This window comes from Hippocampus bargibanti, linkage group LG18 (assembly GCF_051943395.1).
Source record: "Hippocampus bargibanti isolate YZ-2025 linkage group LG18, ASM5194339v1, whole genome shotgun sequence".
Classification (NCBI taxonomy): domain Eukaryota; kingdom Metazoa; phylum Chordata; class Actinopteri; order Syngnathiformes; family Syngnathidae; genus Hippocampus; species Hippocampus bargibanti.
In genome coordinates this window covers 12143703-12168458 of record NC_142751.1, presented here as the reverse complement: position 1 = coordinate 12168458, position 24756 = coordinate 12143703, and the positions used below count along the sequence as shown (strand labels likewise).

Below are 24756 nucleotides of genomic sequence, written 5' to 3'. Positions count from 1 at the left end.
TCTTTTTTTAAAATCTGTCAGCAAAATACAGAAATACTCACCAACGGAATCGGCCAAGGTGTACGACAAGACGGTGAACAGGAAATCCAAGGTGCACTTCAACCCCCGCCAAACTCTCGACTTTCTGAAAGTCGGTCTTTCCAGCTCAGACATCAGTCACGAGACCAGAAAGGCTATCGTCAAACAATACTTACACGTAAGAATTTCTTGACGAGAATTCATTCTCTCCTTTGTCATTAAATCTACATTGACAGATTATTCCAGAGGCTAATCCCAAAATAATTTATCTCACCGCATTCTCATCACAGTTCAAAGTACTTATGGAGCACCTGGACCGCGAGGAAGACGAAGAAGAGGGCGAGGCCAGCGCCAACGCCAGAAACAAAGCAATTACCTCACTGCTTCAGGGCACCAAAATCCGAAACCACAATCACAACAATCACACGGCGGCAATCGAGTCCGAGGATGAGGAGAGTGAGGATGAAGACCCCCCACCGGTAAGGAAATATATTTTATATCCTGTATTACCAGATGCCTTATATACTGATACAGTGATACCTCAGCTTATGAACTTAATTGATTCCCAGAAAGTGTGTGTAAAGCGAAAAGTGTGTATCGCAAACATTAATTGCTCATAGGAAACCATTAAAATGATTATAATCCGTTCCCAGGTCCCCATAAAACATACTTTTCTGCTAAATAAGCCTTAAAACTATACAAAATGTACCTTATTTTATGTTTTTTTTAATGTATAATATATGTGCTATTGTATTGTAATTAAAGAAATAAACTGTACAATATAATAAAGTCGTTTTATTTACCTTTGTGATGGTCGTTGATGGCTTGATGGAATGGAGTGGCCAGTTTCATCAGCATTAAACACTTGATGAGGAACGTAGCCTTCTTCTTTCACCATCTTGAGGAATGATCCCTTGTAGGTGCGATAATTTTATCTAGTTCCTCATCAATTGTGTTCTGTTTAGCTGGGTTGATAGCTTTTCGTATCAAGTGTACAGATGGCTTGTGTGGGTTGTTTGTGGAGCCTGATTGATGGGATATTTTAACCTTGCAGCCTACACTCAAATTTGAAACTCTCTCAGTCGTCTGCCTCTCTTTAATGTTTAACCCCCTCCCCCTCACTGCTGCGTTCTTGACCAATCACGTAGCTTGAACCGAAAACTTGGGGCGGGGAATAGAGGACAAAAACAGTCAGCTGCCATTTTGTTGTTAGAACGGGCTCGTTCGCGAACGACGCATCACTCATTGTGGCAGCTCCGTGTGTATCCCGAAAAATAGTTCGTATGCCAAGGTAAAATTTTCATAAATGTAACGTTCGTAAACCGAAGTTCGTAAGCCAAGGGGTTCGTAAACCGAGTTATCACTGTATATTGAAAATATACACAATCACTTCATTGCCTACAAAAAGCCAAACCGCAGTCAACAGCTTCCTTTTTTTCCCCACAGCAGAAGTCCCGACGAGGCGATGACTCGGCGGAGGATTCCGGCCACAAGAACGAGAGCGTGGACGTGACGGACGTGGTCGCCATCTGCTGTCCCAAATACAAAGACAGGCCGCAGATCGCCAGGGTGGTACAGAAGACGAAAAGCGGCTACAGCGTTCACTGGATGTCCGGGTCTTACTCTGGACCCTGGGCCGTAGCCAAGAAACGGGACGGTCGCAAAAAGGTGCCTTGGTTGGACAACATCAAGGAGTCGGATATTATTTATAAGAAAATCTCCTTAACGAGTGGACACAAGCTGACAAACAAAGTGGCACAGACGTTACGAGCGCTATACGCCGCCAAGGACGGGACGAAGCATTAGGCAACACTCTGGAAAACCCACATGGAACCCAGTATGTTACAGAGAACCATTCAAAGCTCTTTCTATTTAAGGACCTAATAGACCAAGTTGAAGATAATAAGACCAGAAGGAAATGTTTCGAAAAAAACATTGGGTGGGAGCTCCTTCGCTGTTGTGCAGCAACCCGATTCATTTTTACTCCCGCTGACTGTATTATAATTGAACTAAAAAAAATGTTTATATCTGAAAATAATTCTGTAAAAAAAAGGAAGGAAAAAAAAGAAAAAAAGAAAGTAAATGTTGGAAATTAGTGTATTGACGTTCTTAATAAAGTGGTTTTTGGACTTAATGTAGCATTGAAGCGGATTTATTCAGCTTGTTTAAAATGAAAGATGGCGAATATAGAACACACTATTTTCACATTATTCAGCATTGTCCTCAATGAACACCTCAAATAAGAGCCGATTTTGCACCTCATAGCTCACTATCCTACAGATGATCATGTATTAAAAACAGTTTCTTACATAAAAATTTAAATCAAAATACAGTATTCGTCCTGTAATTATATTACGTGATTATAGCTCCTCCTTTTCCAATCGCGTTTGGTTATTTGGCCCTCTCGACCGCCGTAGGATTTATTGTATTAAACAGCATAAGTATATTTTTAATAAAACAGTTCGAACGACTACATAACAGTTAAAATCATTTGTAAAACATTAAAAAAGCAAACAATAACAAAAACATTAATTTTCCACACCGGATTTTTTTTTTAACCGGAAGTAAACCTTTGACCTCGACAGTCGCGCATGAGGTTGGCGGGCAGTTTAGTGTTTGTTGCGTTTTTTTAAATCACTTCTCTGTCTTTCTTCACGTTGTTTAAAAAACTAACTGGCGTTTGGGGAATAATTCACCAAATTGGGGAAATCTTCCCTTTCCGGGTAAGACGACGAGCTCAATTATTATGGCGTACATTTACGCTTAAGCAATGCTAGCTTTTAGCCTCCAAGCTACTACTGATTCTAAAAATCCTAGAAATCAGTGAACGACTCATCAACTTGCTCTAGTTTTACGTCACTCACGTAGACTTAAATCTAAACACAAAGTGACGTGTATCAACGCAGTGTGTATTGTTCCATATCCTAGTTTGAACACTTTTATCCTGATAGTTTCGTCGGTCGGTGGTCAGTGAAGTCATGCCGTCCACCGCGGGACCCGGCAGCCCATCCGCTGCTCTTGCCGATGCACTCGACAGCTCGGCCCGGCTTGTCGACCAACACCTGCAGGATGACCGCTGCTTCCCGGACCTGTCGGAGCTCCTCAGTGTGCCCTCACATAGTAAGTCACGGCCAAGTGCAAGCCAGAAACACAAATGTTAATTTCTCCACTGCGAGACTAATAAAGGAAAATCCAATCCAAGGAGTAAAAAGTAGATATATCGCTTGTTCATAACTATTTTGTAAGCCACGTTTTTAATTGGCCGAGGTGCTAATATGTATACACTACTAGCACCAATATGTAGGTGTATGTGACAACATTTTTCAATAATAATTCATCACACATTTTCTAATACCATATTAACGTGCGTTTAAATAGCTTTCAAATGATGTATAGATTATTGTTCTATGACAAATAATAAGGGAATAATGGAATTTTTAATTTTCGAAATATGAGGGGATTTTCTGCCTGTAATTACACAGTTAAAAAATGAACATCTGTGACCGAGTTCTTTATTACAGTTTAAACTATCATAACTTTTTAATTTTAGCAGATCTTACCGACCATTGGAAAGGTTTTGAAATTCTAAACAAGAATAGAAAACACAAGAAAATATTTGAAATATAAATTAGCAAATATCAACGGTCGAATGCAGCCAGATGTTCGTCAGAAATCAAAAATGGCTGTCACTGAATACTAGGAAAGAAAATTGCGAGCTCTAGAAATATATATGCTCATGCTTCTTTTTGCTTGAAACTTGGCAGTTATGAACAAAAACATATATTCTACCGCTTCTATGAGTTATAAAAATACAACTTACTCACCTTTATAAACTGTCGTGTTCGCAAAAAGAGCGTAAACTTCAATCAATTTTTTTCCCCCCGTTTCTCGTTGTCGTATTCGGAAATTTCAAGAACCAGCATGGAGGGAAACGTGTAATACATCATCTTAAGCTGCATAGCTTGGAAAATCCCACGCAAAACGATTACGTACTTCACAAAAATGCAATGATATACGATTGCGAGTACAGAGTGCGCTCGGTTCACTGGACAGAAACAATCCCGGTGGAATATAGGTCACTGTAGCGTACCTACGATATGAATGCACAACTTAATTTACAAGTGAAGTTCAAGAATGGTGGCAGGTCAAACACATACAATCTACATGATACCCATTAAATGTGTATGGATGAATGCGTTTTAATACAATGAATATTGTTGCTTCGTTTTCTCCCAAATGTTAACATGATGTCTGTGCTATTAGATATACCGTCCCTCTCTGGAGTATCCGACATGGACTATCCCCTCCAAGGCCCTGGTTTACTCAGCGTGCCCAACCTTCCAGAGCTTAGCGCAGTACGCAGAGTCCCCCTGCCTCCAGAGCTGGTAGAGCAATTCAGTCGTATCCTTTGATCGATAAATGACAAGTTAATATGCAAAAAAAAAAACTTGGTTTACGAACCCCTTGGCTTAAGAACTTTTCGGTTTACGAACGGTTTATTTATGACAAATTTTACCTTGGCATACGAACTATTTTTCGGGATACACACAGAGCTGCCACAATGAGTGATGTGTCGTTCGCGAACAGAGCTTGAAACAAAAAAAACAAAAGTGAAAAAAAAAACAAGTAAAATGGTGAGAAAATGGATAGAAAACAGTGAAGATGGTGAAAGAAGCCTATGTTCCTCATCAAGTGTTTAATGCTGAGGAAACCCGACACTCCATTACATCAAGCCATTAACGACCATCACAAAGGTAAATAAAATGACTCTATTGTACAGTACAGTTTATTTCTTTAATCATAATACTATATCACATTTATTATGCACAAAATAAGGTATATTTTGTGTAGTTTTAAGGCTTACAAAGTAGAAAATTATGTTTTATGGGGACCTGGGAACGGATTATTTTCATTTTAATGGTTTCCTATGGGAAATTAATTTTTGGAATACACACTTTTCGCCTTACACACTTTGTCTGGGAACCAATTAAGTTCGTAAGCCAAGGTCCCACTGTACTTGGAATAGCAAATAAAAAGTTGCAGATTTTTTTTCTGGTAAATATTTTAATGGAGACATCAGTTTTTCCCCTAAACATAAATTGCAGATATGCAGTTCAACTGCATGATGGGTGTTTTTCCCGAGATTTCTCGAGCATGGCTCACGATCGACAACGACATCTTCTTGTGGAATTATGAAGACGGGTTAGCAAAATCGCTTTAAATCAAGCGACTGAGAGGTACAGTCGCTTTGTGATTATTTGTTCTAATATGCTTCGCAGGGGAGACGTCGCCTATTTCGATGGCCTCATCGAAACCATTTTGGCTGTCGGGTTGGTGAAACCAAAACAAGGTTTGTGTGAATGATAAATGTATCCCTTTTTTCATTGCCGTGACTAATATTTGTGTTTATTTTCCCAGGGATTTTGCAGCCTCACATACATTACCTGCTGGTATTGGCTACATCAGTGGATGTTGTCATCCTGGGACTGAGCTTCCCAAAGGGGAATACTGGTGAGTTTGGACTGGACTGCGTATGTTTTTTTTTTTTTTATCAGGAGCAAAGCTTTTATTTATTTCAAGTCTCCTGTCCGTGGTTATCAGAATCACAGGTGTATTTTTGGGGATATTTTGAGTCACTTCAACTTGAAAATACAGTGATACCTCGGTTTACGAACCCCTTGGCTTATTAACTTTTCGGTTTACGAATGTTACATTTATGAAAATTTTACCTTGGCATACAAACTTTTTTCGGGATACATACAGAGCTGCCTCAATGAGTGATTGTAGTTCGCGAACGAGCCCGTTCTCCAAAAAGAAAATGGCTTCCGACTTTTTTTGTCCTCTATTCCCCACCCCCAGTCTTCGGTTAAAGCCACGTGATTGGTCAAGAACGCAGCAGTGAGGGAGGTGCTTTAAACATGAAAGAGACAGGCAGATGACAGTGAGAGAGTTTCAACTTTGACACTTCAAAGGCAGAGTGTAGACTGCAAGGTTAAAATTCCCATCAATCAGTTTTCACAAATAACCCGCACAAGCCATCTGTACACTTGTTGCAAAAAGCTATCAACCCAGCTAAACAACACAATTGATGAGGAACTAGATACAATTATAACAGAGAAAGCACCTACAAGGGATCATTCCTCAAGATGGTGAAAGAAGAAGGTTACGTTCCTCATCAAGTGTTTCATGCTGAGGAAACCCGCCACTCCATTCCATCAAGCCATCAACGACCATCACAAAGGTAAATAAAACAACTTTATTATATAGTACAGTTTATTTCTTTAATTATAATACCATAGCACATTTATTATACATAAAATAAGGTATATTTTGTGTAGTTTTAAGTCTTAGAAAAGTAGAAAATCATGTTTTATGGGGACCTGGAAACGGATTATTCTCATTTTAATGGTTTCCTATGGGAAATTAATTTTTGGGATACACACTTTTCGCCTTACACACTGTCTGGGAACCAATTAAGTTCGTAAGCGAAGGTATCACCGTATACAATATTTTTTGAAGGGTTTTCAAAAGTCTTGTTCCAACCAGGCTCCACTGTTCTCAGGGTTGAACGACAGCATGTCGGGCGGCTTGCAGCTCCTGCTGGATCCTCTCTTCTCCATCCCCACCGATAACACCTACATCCTCTCGATCACCTCCACCGACCTGGGTCGCATTTTCATGGCGGGCAAGGACGGCTGCCTGTATGAAATCGCCTACCAGGCGGAGGCGGGCTGGCTAAGTCAGCGCTGCCGTAAGATCAACCACTCGAAGAGCTCCCTTTCTTTCCTCGTGCCCTCCGTGCTTCAGTTCTCTTTCTCCGAGGATGGTAAAGAATAAGTGATTCCTATTCCGAGGAAATAAGTTAGATGAGTATTCATGAAACCTTTTTTTTTTTTTTTTTCCTACGTTCCAGACCCAATTGTGCAGATTGCTGTGGATAATTCCCGTAACACACTCTTTACACGCTCTGAGAAAGGAGTTCTGCAGGTATTGGTTTTGCTATTTGTGTTTTTTACTTTAAATGTGAGTGTTAGACATGTTTGTTTGCAGTATTGCGTCTATAGCAGCATTTATTTCTTTTCGAAGTCAAAGTCAGCTTTATTGTCAAATATGCTAATATGTATGACATACAGCACTTCCTTTCATAACTTTGCTGCTATGTTACTTCTGGGTAGAGTGGCTGCCGCTGCTCACCCGCACAAAAAAATCCTGTGATTGTAAAGTGTCATTGAGAGTTTTGAAAGGCGCTTAGAAATTAAATTTATTATTATTATTGGTGTAATTCTACTATGTATATGCGGTGTGTACTGTTATTTACTGACTATAGGTAACATCCGACTTACGACCGAGTTCCGTTCCGAGCAAACGGTCGTAAGTCAAAATGGTCGTAGGTTGAAATCCATTCAAAATGTTGAATCGAGACTGAGTCTAAATGACTCGCAACCCCGTTACTGTTTAGAGAGTTAATGGCGACAACAGAAGAAGCTGTTTAAACATCCGCCGGATTTAGTGCGCATGGATTGGTTGCGCCTGCCTGAGAGGAGTCGCTGGAAAAGGTGGTGGGCAGGGTGCGGAGGGGCCAGTAAGATTTTCCGCGCCCCTGTTTGTATTCTTGCAGTGTGCAAGTCCTCGAGAGTAGGTAGGGCGGTGCCAATTTTTTTTTTTCCGCCGTCCTAACTGTCCGTTGAAGTCTCGGCTTCTTTAGTAGCCTCAGGAAGTACTTCCTCTGTTGGGTCTGTCTCAGGAAGACTGAATTGAATGCCAGAGAACCAGCTGTTGTGTATATGTTATTTGTTTTTGTAAGCGTCCTGAATTAAATTGCTCTTTTCCATCGGGCAGGTGTACGACCTTGGTGCTGACGGACAATGTATGAGTCGCGTGGCCACCATGTCTCAAAACAGCATCGTCACAGCCGCCGGAAACATCGCCAGGTCTCGCCACGATAAATCAGAGTTCATTTTTTTTTTTACTCTTTTCCTGTCTGCTCACGAGAATTGACGTTGTTTTGTAAACCGTTCTTCTACAGGACGATCGATCGATCTGTTTTCAAGCCCATCGTCCAGATCTCCGTGATAAGTAGATCGGAGTCGTCGGACTGCCACTTGCTCGCGGTGACCCATGCAGGTAAAGCGAGGGAGGCAAAACAACATACAGAGATACCTCGGTTTACGAACACCTTAGCTTACGAACTTTTCGGTTTACGAACGTTACATTGTTGAAAATGTTACCTTGGCATACGAACTATTTTTCGGGATACACACAGAGCTGCCACAATGAGTGATGTGTCGTTCGCGAACGAGCCTGTTCTCTGAACAAGAAAATGGCAGCCGGTTTGTTTTGGTCATCTATTCCCTGCCCCCATTCCTCTGTTAAAGCCACGTGATTGGTCAAGAACACAGCAGTGAGGGGGTGTTTACAGACAGAGAGAGTGAAGCCTTTCTCCAAAAAAAAAAAATGGGAGCCAACATTTTTTTTTGTCCTCTATTCCCCGCCCCCAGTCTTTGGTTAAAGCTACGTGATTGGTCAAGAACGCAGCAGTGACGGGAGTTGGTTTAAACATTAAAGAGACGGGCAGATGACAGTGAGAGAGTTTCAACTTTGACACTTCAAAGGCAGAGTGTAGACTGCAAGGTTAAAATTCCCATCAATCAGTTTTCACAAATAACCCGCACAAGCCATCTGTACACTTGATACAAAAAGCTATCAACCCAGCTAAACAGAAAGTGACAAAATGGGTATCAAACTGAAATTTGGACTCGTTTCAACTTTGATAGTTCAAAGGCAGAGTGTCGATTGCAAGGTTAAAATTCCTATCAATCAGGCTCCACAAATAACCCGCACAAGCCATCTGTACACGGTATATTTTGTGTAGTTTTAAGGCTTAGAAAGTAGAAAATTATGTTTGATGGGGACCTGGGATTATTTTCATTTTAATGGTTTCCTATGGGAAATGAATTTTTGGGTTACACACTTTTCGCCTAACACACTCTTTCTGGGAACCAATTACGTTTGTAAGTCAAGGTATCACTGTATCACACAAGGAAAGTGTTTAAACGTCTGGTGTTTTCTCTTCAGGTGTGCGTCTCTACTTCAGCACCACACCGTTCGTACCACCGCAACAACGGCACACTCCAATACGACCCAGCCTGCTCTCGCTGGTTCACGTCCGCCTACCACCGGGCTTCTCCGCATCATCCATGCTACAGAAACCCGCCAAGGTCCACAAGGCGTTGCACAGTCAAGGTAAAGCCCGACCCATATGATGGGCATTTCTTCATCGAGAGTTTGTGATTACGATCGGATGTTCTCCCGCAGGTATTTTGCTGATGGCGGCTTCTGAGACAGAGGACAACGACGTCCTGTGGTGCATCAACCATGACTCTTTTCCTTTCAAGAAGCCGTTGATGGAGACTCAGGTAGGACCAGGGAAGCCTTTTTACACTCAAACCTGATAGTCTAACATAGCAATGAAAGGTTCTCCCTCTGTACGTCAGATATTTTTTTTCATAATAACCACGCAGATCCTTTTCCATGCAGATGATGTCGAATATTGACGGACACACATGGGCTATAAGCGTCATCGACGAGGAAAGACCAGCCAGGATTTGCACTCCCGTGAACAAAGACCTGATCCCGCTCACCGACTCCCCCGTGGTGGTCCTGCAGCACAACACCCCGCCACAGAAATTTGTCCTTCTTTCAGCAAAGGTTGAACGCCTCTTTCCGAATGAGACACTGTCGAAAGATGTTCACTCGGATACTTTGAAGAAAGGATCGAACACGGGAAGATTGTCTTTTACTGCCGGCAGGGGGCGTAGTTTTCATGAAGCCACTTCGTTCGTGTGTGCTTGTCAACCAACACCTGAACTCAGCAACCTCTGCCAAGCATTTTATTGAGAGCACATGCAAATTCAAGTGATAATTTAGTAAAACATTCCCTTCTTGATTTGAATACCACACCCCTGGATGTCCCATGGACACCCTTCCATTTTGTCCCGAGGTACAAGCACCAACATCCAGAAACCAACAGAACGTAGCCATTTTAATGAGTGGCTTATCATTATCATTTGTAACCTGGCTAATGATATCTTATTGTGCCGGAGTATACCAAATACTCCCTTTCGCCCTGGTTTAGATAGATCTCTGACTCACGGATGACAGTTTAACAGGCTGTGTTTGTTCACCTCAAATTGATCCTAGATTCTCTGCTTCAATGTGTATACTGGCCTTGTAGTCACACGTATTCAGCCAACGAAGCATCCAACAGGATTAAACTTTTCAACATGATAACATCAATTCTGTCTATTCCCCATTTGGGAATGCTAACGGAAAGATTTTAACTCTTCTGTAGGGAAGTCACATTTTCCAAAAGCTCCGTCCCGTCGATCAGCTCCGTCACTTACTGGTCAGCTGCGCGGGAGGAGAAAGCGAGGAGATAGAGCGCTTCTTCAAGCTTCACCGGGTAAATTCATTCTTTGGCTATTACACTATCAAATTATGATTACTAATGTTTACCTCTGGTTTGTTCAGGAGGAGCAGGCCTGCGCCACAGCTTTGATTCTGGCTTGTTCCAACGTCGCTTGTGACCGGGAGGTCTCGCAATGGGCCACCAGAGCCTTCTTCAGGTCTGATAACGCTAAAAGACGCATTTCCGTTCTGGCCCGCACCACACAGGCCTCGCTTAGCACCTTTAAATGTATATACAGGTAACATCTGAGTTATGACCGGATTCCGTTCCGACAAAACGGTTGTAAGTCAAACGGTCGTAAGTTGAAATCCATTGAAAATGGCAGACATGACTTTTACACGACAGGATAGTATATAATGTCAATCTGTTGTTTTTAAGCAACATTTTCTATTGAATACTATTATATACCAAACTGTTTACAGTTTATTTTTCAATTTTATAACTTTTAGTGTCATTTTTATCATTTTATATTTTGTGTTATCGATTTTGATTACTGTATAACTACCTGTAATGTATAAATAACTGTTTACTGTACAGTTCCTTTATAAATGTTATACTTACCCTTTAGTGTCGTTTTTATCATTTTATATTTCGTATTATCGATTTTGATTACTGTATAACTGTACCTGTAATGTATACAAAACTGTTTATTGTACAGTTCATTTATAAATGTTATCCACTCCCTCGAATGGGGTCGATTTTCTCTTTGGAGCCATGATTACGTGGCGGCGAACATGCATTCTGCTGACCCAAATACGCATGGCTTCCCACACATGCGCGCTGTTGAAAAATCGCTCTCCCTGCTAATGGTCAGAAAAGGTTGCCCGACACACGCTCTGATTCAGGCGGACGGCGAAGGAAAAAAAGCAGTGTACACTACTACAGTAGTGTTGCAGAGACTGTATCTTCACTGTATAACTACTGTATTGAGTGTAATCACGCAGTAGATTGCTGTGCGAGTGTGTGACGTACTGGCTGGCCAAAATTGTAGTCCGCGTTAACGACTGCTTGCGCGTTGTAGTGCGCGTAGAAGTATAAAAAACAAAGCAGTCGTGGTTGTAAGTATGGGTGGTTGTAACTCGGATGTTACCTGTTTATATCATCAGATATGGGGGAGAAGCACAGATGAGGTTTCCCGCCGCCCTGTCACCACCCAGTAATGTCGGACCCATGATGAGCTCTCCAGCACCTGGTAAACGTTTACTGACGTGCACAGGCAACCAACTGCAGTCATATCATATATTCAAGTGCTGTACGATGTGCCCCATCTATCTACCTAGGCATGTTACCCCCTCCCCTGGCCACGCCCTTTGCTCCACTTCACTCGGGGGTCGCCCCCATTACCCCAATGTCGGTTGGCCCAGAGGTGATATACTCCGGGAAGCACAACGGCATCTGTGTCTACTTTGCTCGCGTCCTTGGGTTAGTGTTCAATGACTGGGGTCCTCGTGGCAAAAAAATGGAGGACTCATCTTTCATTCATTTATTTTCCTCCCCTGCCACTTTCCCAGAAACATTTGGGATGGGAGCCTAGCGGTGGAGAAAACCATCAGCAAAGGAAGCCAAAGCGTCGGTATTGTACGTATCATTTTCTAAACTGCCTTCGGGTCACTTTTAAAGGTGATTTTATATCAAAGTCAAAGTGAGCTTTATTGTCAAATATGCTAATATGCATGACATACAGCACAGATGAAATTAATGTGGCTAAAAAAAGACAGACAATTGACAACAGACAATACATGTTATTTCTGAATGTAAAGTGAGGTAGTGTCGTATACAAAGTGAGGTAGTGATGTATGTAAAGTGAGGTAGTGTCATATGTAAAGTGACATAGTGTAGTAATGCAAAAACAAACAAAAAAAGGTTGAAGGTAGGTCTTGCAGAAAAAAATAGAGTTCAGGATGATAGTACAGCGTGTAGCATGTATTCAGAGTTCAGTGATTGTAGCAGTGGGACGGGGCAGGGGGGGCAGGTCTGGGAGGGAGTTGAGTCTCCTGACTGCCTGGTGGCAGAAACTGTCATATTTATTTTATTGTTTCTTAAAATTAATCACACATCCCAAGAGGCGGTCTAATATTCCATCATCACATGCAATGAATGACGAATTACAGCATTTTTAGTGTTTACTTGTGGTTATACAATACATATTGCAGACTGGAAAAATAATACAGTAAAGTCTCGTTATATCGATATTCAAGGGAGTCCGAAAAAATATCGATATAACCGGGACTATCGATATATATGCATGTAATTTTCTCCGTGCGTGCATAGAAATAGTATCGATATAACCGGGACTATCGATATATCCGATATCGATATAACGAGACTTTACTGTATATGCCCCTCACATGTACATTTTATTGTATATAACGCAAGATAAATATTTTCTCCCATCACTCTGATAATGACAGAGGGTTGTGTCAGGAAGGGCATCCCACGTAAAATCGTGGCCAAAACAAGCATGCGAATCAAACCTCTGAAGATGGAGGACACTGATTCTCTGCGGTGACTCCTGAAGCGATAAACCCAAAGTAAAAGAAAATAAGACTGAGGAGCAATTCTAAGAATAATCACTAACTCTCGACCTTAGTTTCACTTTGTACGCACCTTTTCACCAATAATAAATCTGTTTTTGTAACAGTATGTTCCCTTAAAACATTTCTAATCAACGCTTTTAAAAAAAATCTTCCCCAATAACAACAGTTGGAAAGCAGCGTTCCCTCTTTTGACCTGGAGTCGGTCCTTCTGGAACTTCATAAGTTGAAGGAGTTTTTGGATAAAAACTCCCAGTTCAGTCCATCCTCTCTTAGCGGCGCAGGGTAAGACATGATAGTCAACAATTACTGACATGAACCATAAAGAGAAACTACCAAAAAAAAAACATGTCTTCTAATTGGGATTCCTTTATAGCTTCAGTTCCCCCGGCAACCTTCAGCAAAGACTGCTGGGATTTATGCGTCCGGATGGCGCCAGCTCTCAGCAGGTCCAGCAAGAGATTCAAAGGAAGTATCACAGTGAGTTTTAGGAATGTTATGCTGTCATTTAGCTCTATCACTGCAAAATATATTTAAAAAAATCTTATGACAATTTATAATTCTTGTTTTCAGCCAAGGCTCAGCTGTACGAGAAAGTGTCCCTGCAGAGTATCCAAGCGCTCGTACATCGTTCCTATCAGACGCTGGCTCTCTGGAAGCTTCTTTGCGATCATCAGTTCAGCCTCATCATGTCAGAACTGCCCAAGGTAGCCTTTACAAAAACAGCCCACCTTGTTTTATCCTCTGTTGCTGTCTTAATTTCTCACACGGCCACTTTTTTTTCAGGATTTTCAGGAGCAGATGAAAGGAGCAAGTTTCAAGGATGTGGTGATCCGGGGTAAAGAGCTTTTGGGAGCTCTGGTCACAGCGCTCATCAACGTCTACATCAAAGATAATGCCTCCGTGGACGCCATCAGCAATCATCTGCGGGATGTGTGCCCGCTGCTCTACAGCACAGATGACAGTGTTTGCTCTAAGGTACACGGCAGAGACCGTGGATTGTAAATTTGCTTTGTTTTTTTTTTTTTTTGTATATCACAGGTGTCAAAGTCAAGGCCCGCGGGCCAAATCTGGCCCGCCTTATCATTTTATTCGGCCCTCGAAAGCAAATCAAGCATGTCAATTGGCATGATGCTTGCTACAGTCTCAACCGCAATTCCAAATTGTTGCTTGTAAATGTCAAAGATGTTTGTTGGGACACTGTGAACAAAGGCTCGAACAAAGAAAGATTGTCTTTTACTGCGGGCAGGGGGACGCAGATATTCATGACCGACGTCCAACTTCTGTAGCCGTCTTCCATGCTATTTATTGAGAGTATATGCACATTTAAGTGATACATTCGTAAAACACAGTCTTCTTCATTTGAATACCACGCCCCTGGACGTCCCAAGCACCAACATCCATAAAACAACAGAACAAAGATATTTTAATTGGTTCTCCTTTCCATGAACCAATAGATTTCTAACCTGGCTAATGGGCTCTTCATTTGAAGGAGTTTACCAAATTGTAAATTAGTTCAAGGCCTGATCTCCTACATGAAGATGACAGTTTAACAGGCTGTGTCTGTTCATCTCAGAATGACCCCAGATTTTCTGTGCTTTCATTGTGGGGCCAACTAAGCATATAACAGCATGAAACTTAAATAATGAAACTGGGACTTGTTTTATATGGTTTGAGTTAGTTGTTGGGTGTGATGTAATGGCGACTTCCTCTGGGGTAACACCCCATTTTCTTCTTAACTCCTCTAGTGTAACATTGATGCTGTGATTTTTTTGGTCTATTTCCATATTTTACAAGGCCAAATCCAGCCTTTTAAATCATCAAATAGTCGAACCATCCACATTCTGGAATTTACGTCTGTGTAAGCTCTCAGTCGTACAGGAGTGGTCCATCGATGAGAAGGTTTCTTCAGCCGTCATCTGTACTTTTTTGAAGGTGTCGGACGTTTCGCCTCCTATCCAAGAAGCTTCGTTTAGTTCGCTGACGAAGCCTCTTGGATAGGAGGCGAAACGTCCGATACCTTCAAAAAAGTACAGATGACGGCTGAAGAAACTTTCTCATCGATTCTGGAATTTAAGATCTTTATGTTCTTCCACGAAGGCTAACGAGTTGCTACAGAGCTCCAAGCAGATCCAGAACAAGCTCGATAAGGAGCGAACCCTGAGAGAGTCACTGCGTCTCTACCAGCAGATCAGCCAGCACACCGACCTGCCGCTGGTTTGCTCCCAATACAGACAAGGTAGCTTCGTAAACCACGCCGCTGTTATCAACGTACACTGTATTTAATTGGCACTCTGTCCCCTAGTGCGTTTTTACGAGGGTGTCCTCGAGCTGTGCCTTGCGGCGGCTGATAAGAAGGACCCCCAGAGGCTGGGGCCTCATTTTTACAAAAATGGGGAGCCCGAGGAGGACCATACGGGACAGCTGGCCTTCCAGGAAAGGTAAAAATTGGTCTTTAAATTATTTAATTTTCTTTACCATATTTTCCAGTGTATTAGGTGCACCCAATAGCCTTTATTTTCTTTAAAAGATAACCCTACGCCTTATACGCAGGTGCGCCTTAAATGTGAGTTCATATTGAGCCACAACAGGTCTCGCAATGAGTCTCAACAGCCACTGACTCCATTTTCCCAGAAAAGTAGTGCGTAACCGCACTGTCGTGCCTTACAATGCGGTGTGCCTTAAATATGGAAAACTTTTGTCTATTTATATATTATACAGACACTCCCCAACTTACGAACGAGATAAGGTTCATAAGGTGAATTTGTTCATAAGTTGATTCAGTGCTATATTTTGTATGGGATGTATGTTTATGGCTTATATAATTTGGTTTAAAGTTGATATGTGTGTTTAAGGCTTGTATAAGTATCCTGTATTGGTTTGTACAGAAAAAAAATAAAACATTTAATAAAATACATACTCGATCAAGATATGTACATGTACAACTGGAGAGAATACAACATATGTTACGACAACAATGTACCGTTGTTCGTAACTCAAATGTTTGTAAGTAGGGGAGCGTCTGTATTTGGAAAACTTTTGTCAATCATTGAAGGTGTGCTTTATCATCCCGTGAGCCTTATATGTGGAAATGGTTTGAAAATAATAATAATAATAATAATACATTTCATTTATAAGCAGCTTTCAAAACTCAAGGACACTTTACAGTCACAGGATATTTTTTTTTTGCGGGTGAGCAGCGGCAGCCACACGCGCCAACGTTCACTCAATCCGGAAGTAACATAAAGTAAATTAAAAAAAAAATACAAAATAACAAATAATATGACAACACAAAAACACAGAGAGTCATTCAAATACACCATTAATTGTGAGTGTGCCTTCAACAACAGTGCGCCTTATACACCTGAACATATGGTCGTCCTATTTTTCTTCTCTCTATAAATAATGTATTTTCCCATCCCATACCTGCAGGCTATCATGTTACAAATGTATCACGGACACCATGCAGGAGCTAGTCAACCAAAGCAAAGCAGCCCCTCAATCCCCAAGCGTCCCAAAGCAACCGGGTCCACCCGTGCTCACCTCGGATCCGAACATGCTGAGTAACGAGGAAGCGACGGCCCATGTGAGTGACAAATGCGTGTTTGATTCTATCCATTTTCTGCCATTTTTTTTTGTGAATGAGAACCTCTTTCCCTCTGCAGTTGGAGCAGATCTTCGGTTTGGCTCAGAGATCCCAAGATGAGTTGTTTCACATCGCTCTGTATAACTGGCTCATCCAAGCAGATCTGGCGGACAAGCTGCTCGAGGTACCTTGTGGTTTATTCGGGCTAGAGTACACAGGCAATACTTTCAATATTAGATGATATCTGACTATCTTTTTACCGACATCCAGGTGAGTTCACCCTACCTAGAAGAGCACCTCATGCATATGATCAAACAAGATCAGAGCAAAGTGCACAACATGGACCTGCTGTGGCGCTACTACGAGAAAAACCGCAACTTTGGCAAGGCCGCACACGTTCTAGCCCGCCTGGCCGACATGCACAGGTCCGTGAATCTCTCCTCGGCGACGAGGAATAGGAGAATGTCATCAGTGTACCAAGATAAATGCCTCTCTCATCCCTGCCCACAATACAGCACGGAGATCTCCCTCAAGCAACGTTTAGAGTACTTAGCCCGGGCCATCTTATCTGCGAAGAGCTCCTCTTGCATCTCCGCTCAGGCGGCAGATGGCGAATTCCTCCACGAACTGGAGGAGAAGATGGAGGTACAGTGTTGAGCGTCTTGAATATAAAGTTATAAATTGTGATGTCAGTTCTGTTGCTTTTACATCTTTCCCCAAAAAGATAGAAATAGCTATGTTTGTATACTGGAGTTAAATGAAGTTTATTTACATACATATAAATGAATGAATGAATGAATGAATGAATGAATGAATAAATTGATAAATAAATGGATACATACATACATACATACATACATACATACATACATACATACATACATACATACATACATACATACATACATACATACATACATGCATGCATGCGTACATACATACATGCATGCGTACATGCATGCATACATACATACATACATACATACATACATACATACATACATACATACATACACAAAAACAGATCGATACATACACACATAAATAAATGAATAAACACATTAACAAATGGATACATAAATGAATAAAGGGGTAAAAGCCTGCCCACGCACCTAACGCTGCTCTGCTTTCTTGTCATAGCTGGTGCGCATCCAAGTCCAAATTCAGGAGACGCTCATCCGACAGTATTCTCATCATCCTTCGGTGAAAAATGCCATCTCTCAGTTGGATTCGGATCTCATGGACATCACCAAGGTGACGCGCAACCTTCTTAATTCATTCACAGCCAGACGATGTGCAAATATTTGTCCACTTCAGTGCCAGGGTTTTTGTCATTGTCACTCGAATTGCGGGGGGCGACAGAATATTGAGTTTTAGGACGACATAAACATTCAATGCAATGTAAGAAACCTTAGAAGCTCTTATTTCATCAGAAAAAAAGAGTTAATTCCTAAGTTATATGGGTTTGGAGTTATCTGAGCGTGAAATGGGGGCGGCTGTACAAAATGCAATTGCTGACCCCATGTGGGAAAGGAAAACCATTGGCAGAGTTCTGACCGCAGCCTGATCAGGTCAGAAAAACCCAAACCCGAGCAAATTCGGGAATGGCGTTAATTCATTTTTTTTCAAATGAATGTATTTCCATCTACAACCTCTATAGGTGACAAGCTTCCACTATATCAATGAAAATGAACACAGTTCAGTTGTATTTAACTTTTTTGGGGTCATTTATCATGAATCTGATTTTCTTAGTTGCATTGAACAACATGGCAACTTCTCGACGCACCTTTCTCCATTCATACAGCAGAATAACTTATAATCATCACTGAATTAATTCGTTTTTGTGCCATTTGTGTTTGCTGGCATGCCCTCGTTATTTTTCTCATGTAAAATGTACCACCTAAAAATATCACTTGAGGCAGTGGTAATTATTATGTGTGATGCCACTCCTGCTTGCAGCTATACGGGGAATACGCAGACCTCTTCAAACTGTCCGAGTGCAAGTTGGCCATCATTCACTGCGCGGGACACTCTGATCCCATACTGGTGCATTCGCTTTGGCAGGAAATCATCGAAAAAGGTCATTCATTGTTCTGAAACACACTAAACAAAGTCATATTTTGCTTTCATGGTGTTTTGCTGATGAACTGCCGCCAATTTTGTTTCGCAGAACTGGCCGACACAGTGGCCATGAGTCCTATGGACAGGATGCGATCCCTCAGTTTGAAAATGGTGTCGCTTGGCAGGATATACGCGGGGACACCGCGCTACTTTCCACTAGGTTAGTCGTCATTTCTCATTTTCGTGCACTTGCGGGTCGACGATAAGTACGTTTCTTGTTTTATTCTAGTTGTGATGTTGACGATTTAATTGATAGCGGCATAATTGTCCCTTCTGAGTCGCCAAAGTGTTTATGTCATTACAAGCAGCACGTTCCAACATGTCCTCCCTTTGGAAGTTGAAATGGCGCCCTTTAATGTGGGTTGTATAAATAGCGTTGTGTCACAAGTGTGGGTGTGTGTCAATAGTGTGGATGTAACGTGCGAGGGCGTCACGTGTGTGAAAAGCGTGCTCCAAAATTGCCTGGTGGTTTGATTTTTAACATGCGCAAAGTGCGTTCCCCGTCTATCTATCTGATCCAGAATAGAAGTTATCATTTAAAAGTTTCATGCTTAGAAGGCCCACAACGGAAGCACAGAAAATCTGGGGTCAATCTGAGGTGAACAGACACATCCTGTTAAACCGTCATCTTCATGTAGGAAGGAGTTCTGGCCTTGGACTAATTTACAACTTGGTAAACTCCTTCACAGGAAGAGGTCATTCGTCAGGGTACAAATCTACCAGTTCATGGAAAGGACAACACATTAAAATGTCTAGGTTCTGTTGTTTTATGGTTGTTGGTGCTTGTTATGTCCAGGGACGTGGTATTCAAATCACTTAAAGGACAACCAACACCATTTTTTTGTTTCCTAACTGACATCAGAAAAATGTTTAACAGCATCTAAAATAGCCAAAACACGCAGACTGATGTTTTTAGTCAAATGCAAAACACCAATAAAAATGACTTAAAATGTCTCAAAACTGCCACAAAATGAGCTTGCAACTGGGCAGATTCAAAAAGTCCCGCCCCCTTGTTCGTGACGTCACGCCAGGATACTCCTTCACAAACTACCTTGCTCCAGAATCAAAACAATGGCTTCAGAGAGTTCAGATTCGGAGAAGATACTTTCTTGTTACTCATCCAATGATGAATACGATTCCAATAGTTCTGAAGAGGAAAGCATAAATGTTTGCAATTGATTAAAGAAGTCCTTCCGTATCATTTTGAGGCATCTGGACTCTAATGTAGCGCCCAGAAAATGCACAAGAGGGCGCACAAGCTCCGTTGGAAATGGGCTGATTTGTCCGCTGGAAATTTGTGTCAACTAGTATCAAATAGTAGTCTTGGTGCAACACACAACGATTCACTATCACATTTTTTATGTGTTTTCCTTCTAATTTCGCCATCAACACAGAGTTTTCAGACCAACCAAAGTACCCAAAATGCATTGTGTGTCGCTTTCTCGGTCAGGGGCGTTCCTGATGTGACGTCACGTCAGGAATCGTCACCAACTCGAAAACAAGACTTCCTGAATATTCTCTCTATACCCTCAATAAATAACTTTGTTCACAGTGTCCGGTCGAACATCTCTGACAGTATCAGATGTAACGTGCGTTGTGTGCTCGCAGAATTCCTGGTGAAGTATCTGGAGCAGGAGGTGTGCCGCCTGAACTGGGACGTGGGTTTCGTCACGTCCACCATGCAAGAGATCGGGGTGCAGCTGCCGCGCCTCCTAGAGGTCTACGACCAGCTTTTCAAAACCAGGGTAGCCGCCTCAAATCACATCCACTTCATTTTTTTTACGTATGTAAATTAAGAATAAGTATGCATGAAGATTGTCCGTTGTAGGATCCTTACTGGCAGCGCCTGAAGAAGCCTCTGCACTTGGTGGAGTGCATACACGTGCTTCTGTCGGGTTTCGTGGACGACCCCAGCAGGGTGCCCACGTATGACAGGTAAGTCACTGCACTTGCAGTTCAGATTCTGGCCTCTGGAGGGAGCTTCAGGGTCGGGTGTCTGGCGAATGAATTGGGGCTCAAAACCGGCGCTGGTAATGATTGGATAGCGACAGAACTAGTAAGTCGTTAACTCATTCACTGCCATTTCCGAATTTAGTCGGGAGTTGAAAATATGACGTGAATTCGAATTCGTTAGGGCAATCTAACTGGCTATCTAGCTAGCTATTTGCCATCTATTAGCTATCTAGCGAACTGGCTGGCTATTAGCTATGTAGCTAGCTATCTCGATCGCTATTTATGAGCTAGCTACCTATCTCTTAGCTATATAGCAAGCTATTAGCTATATACCTAGCTATCTCTAACTATTAGCTAGCTAGCTTTCTATCTATTTGAGTTACTTTCGGGTTGAGTGAAAGCTGGCGCCTGTGGCTGCCTCTACTCGGGTTTTGGTTTGTCTTGCGGGGTGACGATAAAGTGCTGGCCAGACCTCTGGCAATGTTTTTTTTCCCCTTCCACGAGGGGGCAGCATTTGCCTTTTGTAAGAATTAATATATATAATACAGTAAAGTCTCGTTATATCGATATCGGTTATATCGATAGTACTGCTTATTACGATACTATTTCTATGAACTCAAGGAGAAAATTTACATGCCGCAGGATCGGATATATCGATAGTCCGGTTATAGCGATATTTTTTCCGACTCCCGAGAATTTCGATATAACGAGACTTTACTGTATTATTATTATTATTATTATTGATAATTAACTTTTTCCCCCTGTAATCTGGCTTCTCTGTTTCCCATTACCGACCAATTCTTTCTCCTCCGCATCAGACGGCGCTTCACCAACGTCTGTCTGGACAACATCTGCGGCTACCTGGTGGAGCTGCAATCCCTCAGCCCCAACGCCGCCCTCCAATACACCATCGGCAACTTCAAGTCACTGCAGGCCAAACTCGATAAACTCCATTGACGTTCGCCGACACAACACCCCTCTCTTGCCTTTCATCGCTTAGCTGATACATCCGAGTCACGTTTGTACGCTGGAGTCAGGTATCAGGAAGCGTTCCGCACTACTCACAAAAAGTGAAGACATTATAGAATAAACCAAAAATGAATGAGTGAGTCGATGGACTTGTGCGTCCAACATTTCGCAAAGCTTACATGAATTTTACCTGGCCTGGTTTTTGGTGCGTATTCGGATCACCCTTAAAGGACAACCGACATCTCCGGACAAGTTGTGTCCATAATTTGTAAAATCACATCAAATGACTTCTACTGAGCGTGTTTTACAAAGATTCCACGGCATATAGCTATATTTTACGTTTTAAGACTCGCACTGAATATTCAGGAAGTCTTGTTTTCGAGTTAATGACGATTCCTGAAGTGACGTCACGGAGGGAACGCCCCTTACCAACAAAGCGACACACAATGCATTTTGGGTACTTTGTTTGGTCTGAAAACATCGTGTTGATCCGTGACGTCACGAACAAGGGGGCGGGACCTTCTGAAACTCGCCATTTCCAGGGTCATTTTGAAGTAGTTTTGGGATACTAACTCATTTTTATTGGTGTTTTGCATTTGACTAAAAATATCAGCCTGCGTGTTTTGCGTATTTTAGATGCTATCAAAAGTTTTTCTGATGTCAGTTAGGAAACAAAAAAATGGTGTCGGTTGTCCTTTAAAGGACAACCGACACCATTTTTTTCACGCCAGCACGTCTTGCCTTGCTCTAGAATTAAGACAATGGCTTCAGATTCGGAGAAGATGCTTTCTTGTTACTCATCCAGTTATGAATATGATTCAAATAGTTCTGAAGAGGAAAGCATAAATGTTTGCAATCGATTAAAGAAGTCCTTCCGTGTAATTTTGAGGCATCTGGATTCCAATGTAGCGTCCCAGAAAATGCTCAAGATGGCGCACAAGCTCCGTTGGAAATGGGCTGATTCGTCTGCTGGGAATTTTTTGTCAACTAGTATCAAATAGTAGTCTTGGTGCAACACGCAACGATTCGTCATCACGTTATTTATGTGTTTTACTTCTAATTTCGTGATCAACACAAACTTTTCAGACCAAACAAAGTACCCAAAATGCATTGTGTGTCGCTTTGTCGGTCAGGGGCGTTCCTTCCGTGACGTCACATTGGTGATCGTCATCAACTCGAAAACAATACTTCCTGAATATTCAGCGCGAGTCTTAAACCGTAAAATATAGCTATATGCCGTGGAATCTTTGTAAAATGCGCTCATTAGAAGTCATTTGAAGTGATTTTACAAATTATGGACACAACTTGTCCGGAGGCGTCGGTTGTCCTTTAAATTTACTGGGAAAGTCCCTAAAAATTCTCACTTTTTCTGAGTAGTGCAGATTCTTATTTTGGAATAAAACGCCCAGTGTGGCTTTTCATTATAGTTCAAGAAAATGACTGTTAAGAGACTGAAAATGCGGGTTTTTATAACTTATTGAATACTTAGTGTCTCAAAACACAACAGTGGAAAGTGTAAATACAGTACAAAAACTCCTATGCGTTTGCAAAGAGGAGGCACACAGACATATCACTGTCTTTTTTTATTGTAATTGACAATGTATATACAGTAAAAAATGCATTATTTTTTAAAAATTCTTTCATTTTTCCACTTTTCACCATAGTTTGCCGCAAGCCTCGCCGTTGCCCAACTCTACGCCTTAAAATGACGTCTCCATTGCTCGTAATGCGACAACCGCTGAGGGACAAGTTTGTGTTTGGGTAATTATGTCAATTAAAAACATTTTAATGCTTCTTCCCGTACAGTCATCGCAAAAGAAAGAAAATGCGCCGTTTTTTTTTTTTTTTTTTCTCTTTCCAATTAGCCGCCTTGCACTGGAGTGTTTGCGCAATCATGTTTATTTTAGCCTGGTGGGAATAAAGACATTTTGATTTTGAAAATTGGATTCAGTTATTATTAGGGTCAGCTCTGACGCAGTCGACTACTAGTACTACTGTCTGGTTGTCCGATACCTCGCCTCTATGAGGCCCTTTTCACATAGTTTTGACATTTTGAAATTCACACTGATAGCTAGCTATCTACCGAGCTATTAGCTATCTAGCGAGCTATCTTGATAGCTATCTATGAGCTAGCTACCTATCTATAAGCTATATAACGAGCTATCTATTAGCTATGTAGCGAGCTATCTATTAGCTGTATAGCGAGCTATCTATTAGCTATATCGCGAGCTATCTCGATAACTATTAGCTAGCTAGCTTTCTATCTATTTGAGTTACTTCCGGGTTGAGTGAACGCTGGCGCGGGTGGCTGCCTCTGCTCGGGTTTTGGTTTATCTTGCGGGGGTGGCGATAAAGCGCTGGTCAGACCTCTGACAATGTGTTTTCCTTCCATGAGGGGGCAGCATTTACCTTTTGTCCTTGTTAGGGCTATCTAACTGGCTAGCTAGCTATTTGCCATCTATTAGCTATCTCGGTAACTGGCTGGCTATCTCGCTAGCTATTAGCTATGTAGCTAGCTATCTATGAACTAGCTACCTATCAATTAGCCATATAGTGAGCTATCTATTAGCTATATAGCTAGCTATCTCAATAACTTAGCTCGCTAGCTACCTTTCTATCTATTTGAGTTACTTCCAGGTTGAGTGAACGCTAGCGCGTGTGGCTACCCCTGCTCACCCACAGAAAAACATCCTGTGACTGTAAAGTGAGCTTGAAAGTTTTGAAAGGCGCTTACAATAAAAAGTATTATTAACAGTTTCCAAAACTTCACTTTCATAGCTTATTTTTCCAACAATAAATGAATATCTTGGAAATGCCGGTATGTAGATTCACTCTGTCGGTATTGCATTTTATTTGACAATGTTTATTATTCGAACAAATAAATCATCCCACAAAATTACACCCAAAAATATATACACTACGTGCACACAAATGTAACCAGATATATGTAGATTTATGATGTATTTATTTATTATTTTTTGGGGGTTCCGATGGAGCGCTGGCCTTGGCCTCTGGCGGTGTTGTTAAAGCGCTATTTGCTATCTAGCTGCCTGGCTAGCTATCTAATAGCTATCTGGCTAGCCATCTTATAGCTGTCTATCTGGCTA

General features: G+C 41.7%; 2 protein-coding genes across 3 annotated transcripts in view; both read left to right on the top strand.

Annotated features, from left to right (window-relative positions):
- Positions 1–2152, top strand: part of LOC148884674 (nipped-B-like protein B) — a 29814-nt gene extending 27662 nt beyond the window's left edge. The window contains exons 45-47 of one of the 2 annotated variants that reach the window (XM_089020358.1): positions 22–196; positions 309–497; positions 1468–2152. In XM_089020358.1, the coding sequence (XP_088876484.1) occupies positions 22–196; positions 309–497; positions 1468–1824 (721 nt within the window). In that variant the 3' untranslated portion in view covers positions 1825–2152. Of the gene's footprint in view, positions 1–21; positions 197–308; positions 498–1464 lie in introns of both variants that reach the window. The other variant, XM_089020357.1, reaches the window with a different exon arrangement.
- Positions 2153–2594: 442 nt separating this feature from the next.
- nup155 (nucleoporin 155) lies at positions 2595–23595 on the top strand. The gene is made up of 34 exons (XM_089020844.1): positions 2595–2741; positions 2970–3138; positions 4282–4419; positions 5124–5220; positions 5298–5368; positions 5437–5529; positions 6581–6844; positions 6932–7005; positions 7858–7949; positions 8045–8142; positions 9094–9261; positions 9334–9434; positions 9556–9726; positions 10370–10480; positions 10549–10643; positions 11593–11678; positions 11767–11908; positions 11998–12064; positions 13190–13305; positions 13397–13500; positions 13594–13727; positions 13807–13998; positions 15121–15259; positions 15326–15461; positions 16453–16606; positions 16686–16790; positions 16877–17031; positions 17122–17251; positions 17747–17860; positions 18566–18686; positions 18777–18887; positions 20336–20472; positions 20556–20662; positions 21499–23595. Exons 2-34 carry the CDS (start codon positions 2997–2999, stop codon positions 21635–21637), a joined length of 4104 nt encoding a protein of 1367 aa, XP_088876970.1. The 5' UTR covers positions 2595–2741; positions 2970–2996; the 3' UTR covers positions 21638–23595.
- The last annotated feature ends 1161 nt before the right edge of the window (positions 23596–24756 follow it).

Coding starts and splice junctions, on each gene's coding strand:
- nup155 (XM_089020844.1), top strand. CDS start 2,997: ATGCCGTCCACCGCGGGACCCGGCAGCCCATCCGCTGCTCTTGCCGAT. Junction 9,727..10,369: donor TTGTCCTTCTTTCAGCAAAG/GTTGAACGCCTC, acceptor ACTCTTCTGTAG/GGAAGTCACATTTTCCAAAA. Junction 10,644..11,592: donor GCCACCAGAGCCTTCTTCAG/GTCTGATAACGC, acceptor TTATATCATCAG/ATATGGGGGAGAAGCACAGA.